Source organism: Hermetia illucens, chromosome 6, assembly GCF_905115235.1.
Source record: "Hermetia illucens chromosome 6, iHerIll2.2.curated.20191125, whole genome shotgun sequence".
Taxonomy (NCBI): Eukaryota; Metazoa; Arthropoda; class Insecta; order Diptera; family Stratiomyidae; genus Hermetia; species Hermetia illucens.
Genome location: NC_051854.1, coordinates 57,339,263 through 57,346,793, shown reverse-complemented (window position 1 = coordinate 57,346,793; position 7,531 = coordinate 57,339,263). Strand labels below are relative to the sequence as shown.

General features: G+C 42.0%; 1 protein-coding gene across 1 annotated transcript in view; it reads left to right on the top strand.

Moving 5' to 3' along the window:
• The first annotated feature begins 924 nt into the window (after window positions 1-924).
• Window positions 925-7,531, top strand: part of LOC119660017 (diacylglycerol kinase eta-like) — a 47,191-nt gene continuing 40,584 nt past the window's right edge. Inside the window, exons 1-3 of the mRNA XM_038068395.1 lie at window positions 925-1,199; window positions 4,786-5,272; window positions 5,332-5,475. Coding sequence (XP_037924323.1) covers window positions 925-1,199; window positions 4,786-5,272; window positions 5,332-5,475 — 906 coding nt within the window. The remainder of the gene's footprint in view (window positions 1,200-4,785; window positions 5,273-5,331; window positions 5,476-7,531) is intronic.

Sequence of the window (7,531 nt, the reverse complement as noted above, 5' to 3'; positions counted from 1 at the left end):
TATGTAAGGGGATTCATCAAGCTGATTGTCACGTACCGCACAGCATGCCTGACGTGCAATTAGTTGACAAGGTGGATCGCTTCGCGTACCTTACCCCCATAATAGCAACATTAAACGGAAATACGTGGAGAAGGAAGTGAACTATGAACTACTGGTTCAGGAAATCAAAGATATTTGGTGTCTCGACAAAGTGGTTGTAGTTCCCATAATATTGTCAGCTACATGTCTTTTACCTAAATCCCTCACAACTTCCCTTGATGTCCTGGGACACTCACACAGTGTGGTTCAAGCCATATAGGCACCATTTTGCATACGTGTTCGATATTGCTTTTACCCTTTATCTTTTATGTACACATGTGTAGATTCATCTGAGCCTAAATGCTCGGCACCTAGTGCTAGTATTAGGTAAAATCCGGCATCTGGATAGGTTGTGACAATCCAGTTGGATCAGGTTCATAAAGTGTGTTAAAGCACTGCATTCAAGACCGCATATTGAATTGGTGTCCCATTATTTTTGTCCCACAAAAAAGTTGATTTTTTTCCGTTCATGCGAGGATTTTTATGAGTAAATCGTGACAAATGGAAAATTTTGATATCGGAGATCTATCATTCTTTTGTTAATTTTAAGCACAATTTCTGGCTTACGTACACAAGTCTTTTTAAAGGATTTCCGGATGTTTTTTGTCATTGCATGTATTCACAGCTAATCATGAAACTCTTTTCTCCGCAGAAACAATGTCTAGTTGGCGTTCTTCCGCTTGGTACTGGCAACGACTTGGCTCGCGTCCTAGGCTGCGGTTCCTTTTGCAATGACGTGACTTGCTTGCCGCAAATTTTACAACGTTATGAAACAGCCAGTATCAAAGTGCTAGACGGCTGGAGCGTTACAATATCTGAGAAGAACGTTCCTGTTAAAACTGAAAGATGTCGATAACGAGCACACAGGAGATGGAAATGTCGAATTTTGTTGAAATAGCCAACTGGCATCTAAAGAGCATTGTCGAAACGGACGACTTCCAAGTAGTGATGTTGTCGGCGAACAACCTATACGCGATAATAAATAATTTACTAGTCAAAATTTTTGATAGCCGAAAGAACGATGAGCGATTAACTTTGAAGTGTCTTATTTTAATGCAAAAAATGGAAATGCTCCTGGATGCACTGAACCAAGAAGCACGCAAAAATACTGGTGTATCGCTGTAAGTAACATATAGTAGTTTACGGTGGACAATATTACTAATTACTAAGTTTATGCTACTTGTAATGTTAACTAGATGACCCGAAGGACATTATACTATCTTATAGTACTGCCATTCCCGCATTAAGTTCTTGTTCTTTTTCATTTATTTTGTTATCCCATTATACTTACCTTGAAATTAGGCATGAAATGGCCTCAAATGACTTTTATTGCTTCAAACGACATCATTTGAAAGCAATTACTGTATTGACAAGCAGCAATGTTTGGAGCAGATTTCAATGAAACAATTTGTTCATCCCCCAATCCCACAAGCATGACTGACATTTCGACAAATTCCACCAGCGCCATTGAACTCTGGATGAGCAGGCCTTCACAGAAGTGTGGCTAGACCAACCTAATAAAGTAGGAAGCGCCAAAGCGTGTGACGCGTCCTTACCGAGGAGGTGCGAGTAGAAGACCAAACTGCTGGTAGAATGCCGAACTGGGCAGTTTTCGATCAGCAAGCCACCAAGCCAGAAGACCGGCTGAGAGGTCGGTAGGCAAAATCGACAAAATGCAAAAAGAACGCACCTATGAGGAAGCCCGAAAAACCCTCAAGCTCACCATCCAACGGAGCAAAAGGGAATGTTTAAGGAGCTCTGTTCGGAAGTGGCCGTAAACCCGTGGTGGAGCGCCTATAGAATCTTAATGATGCGATTTGGAGGCCGTTCATCTACGCAGTTCACGTGCTCTTCACCCTTGTTAAAAATTATCCAGGGTTTATTCCTCCAGCAAGACGAGGGCGCTAAGAGCTTCCTCTGAATGTTATGACAATACCGCCAGTCACCAATGACGAGCTGATGGTGATCTACGTTAGAATAAGAAATAACAAAGTTCCGGGTCTGGATGGTGTGCCTAATAGGGCCCTCAAACTTGGCGTGAAATCCAGACTGGACATGTTCGCTGATTTTTTCGAAGCGTGCATGCCCGAGGGTATATTTCCAGCATCATGGAAGGGACAGAAGTTAGTACTACTGACTAAGGCTTGTAAACCTCCAGGTGAGCCAACCTCCTACAGACCCATTTGTCTTCTGGAGACTGTAGGGAAAATGCTAGAGCGAGTGATCTACGATAGATTACTCCCTGTTGTTGAGAGCCAGGGAGGCCTCTCAGATCGACAGTATGGGTTCCGTAAAGTCAGATCAATCATTGATGCCATCAAAATGCAACGCGGACGATGTAGCGCTGATTGTGGTCGCAAAGCACCTCGAAGATGCTGAGTTATACTCATGCGAAGCTTCTAATGGTTGGCTAGAGAATTCTGGTCTGATACTTGCGGAGGAAAAAACGGAAGCAGTCCTCATCAACAAGCGCCGTAAAAGAAAATATGCCGTATTCAAATTGGGAATCATATCATCGCTTCTAAACCTGCCATCAAATACTTGGGAGTGATGATAGACCGGAAGCTCAGCTATAAGCACACGTGCAGTATGCTTATGACAATGCATCCACCGCAAGTGTGGCCCTGGCAAGGATGATGCCAAACTTGGGAGGGCCACGGCATACTTCCAGGTTGCTTATAGCTAAGGTAGTGAGTTCGATCCTGCTCTATGCAGCGCTAGTTTGAGGGAAAGCATTGCAGGTCATATTTAACGCTAAAAAACTGAGTGCGGTCTACAGAAGAACAGCCCTAAGGGTGTACTCGGCATTCAGGACTGTGTCGGATGATGCAGTATTCGTCATCTCGTGAATGATACCCATTGACATCTTGGCATGTATGATGACGAAAATATACAATGCGAAGTCTATCTCTCCTTTATCGCCGACGAAGAAAGCCGAAAAGGAGAGATCTCTAAATTAATGCCAAGACCGTTGGGAGATTTATTATATTCTTACCCAGTTTCTCACGGGGCATGGAAGATATCACCAACACCTGTTCAGGTTTAAACTAGATACCCCCCCCCCCCCATTGTCCGAACTGCAATGGAGTCCCAGAGGATCCAGAGCAGGTATTCTTCCACTGTCCAAGATTTGTGGAAGAAAGCAAGAACCTAGAAAAGACTCTAGAAGAGCTGTTCGTACCAAAAAAGGGTGGTTTTAATGGGTAAGAATTCCACACACCGGCACGTCCAGGCCGTGTCTTTTGACGTTTTCCACCTCCTCAAAAAAAAATATGGACTGATATTAAACTGATTTTACACAAAACGACTTTAACTTTAATATTAATTTCTTTGCAAACCACACTTTTAGGTACACCGGAACATAGACTGGGTTTTTACAATCAATACTCGATATATTTAACCATTAGACTTTATTAAATAATTTGTGTGACTTTATTAAATAATTTGTGTGACTGTGACTGTATGCTCGTTAGAGGCAGAAGAGAGTCTCGCTTCATGTGTTTCTTTTCTGCCCCTTACTCATGGCACAATGCTCGTTAGAGGCAGAAGAGAGTCTCGCTTCATGTGTTTCTTTTCTGCCCCTTACTCATGGCACACCTTTCTCGCCGGTCCTCCACTCCCGTGGCGAGCTCCGCAAAGTGGATAGATCCGCGCCATCTATTCGTTCGCATTCGCAACATTCGAAATAAATTTCGAATGCTGCGAATCCTGCCGCGCCACACGACAAAATGCATCTTTAGCAGAGAAAAAAATTAATCACGGTTTCGGACCAGATACCTGTAACGAACGCACAATGCAACGATGGTTGAATGGATATCCGAGAATTTGACTTTGACAATGAACCATGTGGTCGACAAGGTAGCAGTCTTGAAGACGACGAAATGCGAGCAGACGTTAAGCGGAATACATCGACAACTTTACAATGCGCTGCTGATACCTTCAATGTATCGAAACCATTTGGAAAAGTGAAAAAACTCAATCGATGAATTAACCGAAAGAAAATGAGCAGAATTGAGGTAGCCTCTTCGTTGTTGCTGAGATATAAGAAGGGACCGTTTTTGAAGAGAATTGTCGCAGTGGTTGGACTATTGGACTTCTGAAGGCGTCGCTCACTATTCTTTCCTGAATCCCGGCGGAACGATAACTGCGGAGTCTTACTGTGCACAATTGGAAGAAATGCACACGAAATTGCGTTTAAAACAGCCTTCTCTAGCGAATAGGCATGGACTAATTCTGTGACACGATAACGCACGACCGTATGTATCCCGTTTGACCATACAAAAACTATAGGAGTTGCAATACGAAGTTTTGGCTCACCCCTCCCATATTCTCCAGACCTGTCACCCGCAGACTATCATCTTTGCTGGAGCGTTTTTTTTTCAAAACGGAATTTTTATTTTGCCAACGAATCATAGATGTCAACGGTGAATATTTTGAGAAATAAACACATTTCGTTTGAAAATAATTGAGTTTTTTTTAACCCTTTAAAATCCGACATTTGGTATGAAACTACCGATATATCCCCGTTTTTCACACGGAGTTTTTCTTTCCTTTTCTTTATTTCACTTGGAAAATTGTGAATTTGATTTGTAAAGACGTGATTTGATGAAAGATTGTAAATTTTGATTTCGTATGCCTTTAAATTGAAGTTGAAATACTACATACCAACAGAAAAGAAGTAACTTAATTCACATTTAATATTTGCAGACCAGTGGCATGCAATGAAGACACTATATTAAAAATGAATACGAATGAGGGTAAACTCAGGCAAATTCTACGTTCCAAACAACGCGCGGCACTACAAAGTCGAGCTGATAATGTAAAACGTGCAATCAACGACGTAATGGAGCATTTAGAACAAGATTCAATTTCACCTTCCCACAAATCGCCATCTTTTTGCATCCCAGCAATTAATATCATTTCACCATCTGGTAGAATTACTCGGGTAAGTCCCGCATACTCGCTATCAAAGGATGAACCCAGACCTTCGTGCTCTAAACAAGACGGATCCGGTACACCTACAGCGACCGCATTGAAATGGCCTATAAACCCTTCATATTTTTCGCCTGGCCCTATTTATCCTACTCAGCCTAAAGGGTCGTTGGATCAATTCCGACCGATGGATGGCAAGCAGTATAAGGAGAGGAATGTCTACACTAACGACATCATGATTATCATTGATACGGACCCGCTTGTAAGTAAACAATTCTTAATATATAACTAAGGGTGATATTTTACCTTCAACACTTTTAGGAGTTGATTAATGATGAAGATAATGTTGAGGCCAGCAGTTTCTTATCTGCAAACAGCAATGAAAAATGCTGTGGCAGACCTGAAATGTGGGAAACAACATCGTCGAACATATATCGTCAGTTCAATGCTGCAAATTTAATTCAGGTAATAATCCTACCCAACCTAATAAAAATAATAAGGTTTTCAAAAAAAGTTGACTGACGGTTTCGTTCAGGTTTTTCTTACTGCGACCATCAGCGGTTTGAAATAATAAAGCACCTCCCATTTTTTAACAGGCAATTATCCAGTAACTTTTAAATTGGCTTCCCACACTTTTTCCTCATGGATAAGGTGACCCACACTGCAAACAATTGAGCCGAATTTTATCCATAAACAGACGCACAAAATTCTTCGAAAGATTTTTCTCCCAAACGCGGCTAATATTGGGTTGGGGAAAAAGAAATGTCATATTTGTGATCTAAATTTGACGCTTTATTTAACATACTTAGAATTATCCGATTTAATTCAAATATACGCCGTTTTGTTTGCAAACTTGTTGCCATTTAGAAGGCAACTTCATGATCCTTCCGTTATAAACCCCCACCCCCCCCCCTTATTTGCAGAAACTCAGACCGAATGTACCGGAGGAGATGGTAATCACTTGGTGTCAGGTCCGGACTATACGGTGGGTGCGATAGGACATCCCATCCGAGCGCCCGTAGTTTCTGGCGTGTCATCAAAGATGTTTGAGGCCGGGCGTTGTCCTGGTGGAACACAACACCATTCCTATTGACCAATTCTGACCGTTTCTGGTCAATCGCCTGCTTCAAACGGTCGAGTTGCTCACAATAGAGGACCAAATTAAGGGTCTGGCCATAGTTGACTAGCTCATAGTGGATGATTCCCTTCCAATCCCACCAAACACACAGCAAAACCTTCCTGGCCGTCAATCCGGGCTTGGCGATGATTTGGGCCGGCTCGCCGCGCTTCGACCAAGATCTTTTTTGCTTGAGATTGTCGTACATGATCCACTTTTCATCATCAGTCACTATCCGCTTCAAAGGTGGATCGAATTTGTTCCGTTTCAGCAGTGCATCGCAGGCGTTGATTCGGTCCAAGAAATTTTTTCCGTCAACTCGTGTGGCATCCAAACATCCAGCTTTTTTTGGGATCCAATCTTCTGCAAATGGTTCCAAACGGTTTTTTGCTCTATACCCAACTCCTGGCCAATCAAGCAAATGCTCACATTCCGGTCTACTTGAATGATTTCGACGATTTTATCGGTTTCTGCGACAATTAGCCTACCAGTACGGAGTGTATTTTCGACATCCACTACACCAGAACGAAATCGATCGAACCAACGCTGTGCTGTGCGAATCGTCACAGTATCGGGCCCATTAACTTCACAAATTTTTTCGGCCGCCTTTGTTGTATTTTTACCTCTCAGGTCAAAAAATAAAAAAATATAACGAATTTTTTGCTTGGTGGACTCCATCTTTGACGCGCTATAACTTGAGACTGAAACGTACGACACAACATTGTCAAAGAGACACTTGTAGCATCTTCAAATCGCCGTATAGTATGACCCGATGCGATAACTACAACACAAGATATGTTTAAGTGTCACCATCTATTGACAAAATATGAAATTTTTTTTCCCCCAACCCAATAGTTGACAATTTTTCTAGATTAGAAACCAAGTCTCCGAGGAACAGTTTTTGTAAGCTGAAAAGGCTTTTTGGCATTTTCGATCCTAGATAGGAGAGATTATTAACGGTGTCAAAATGGTAGTCTACTTCCTTTATTTTTCCCAGTTCTTTTATTAGAGGAAATCCACCAAGGACCATGCTGAACTCCGATCGACTGAAAACTTCCCATACTGTCATACACACAAGCTGCTAAGAAATCTCTTCTCAAAGCAGCAAATCAAGCAAACGCCAAGCAACCAAACAAAGGTTTCCGCGAATTGGTTGAAGCGAGTAGCGTTAACTCGCTGCGATAAAACTTATGGAATTAAGTATTATCACTTTCAACTCCGCTTCCCTCCCAACGTGTCACCACCCAATTGTTAATCGACAATTGATAGAGCAAGGGTAGCTTCATCTAAACTACAATTTTTAATTTTAAATGTAAATATATATTTTGCCCCCAAAAGCTACCCCTGGTCTATCAATTTTAGGCTAGACTACAAGGAGCAGACAAAAGTCTAATCTCTTGTTAA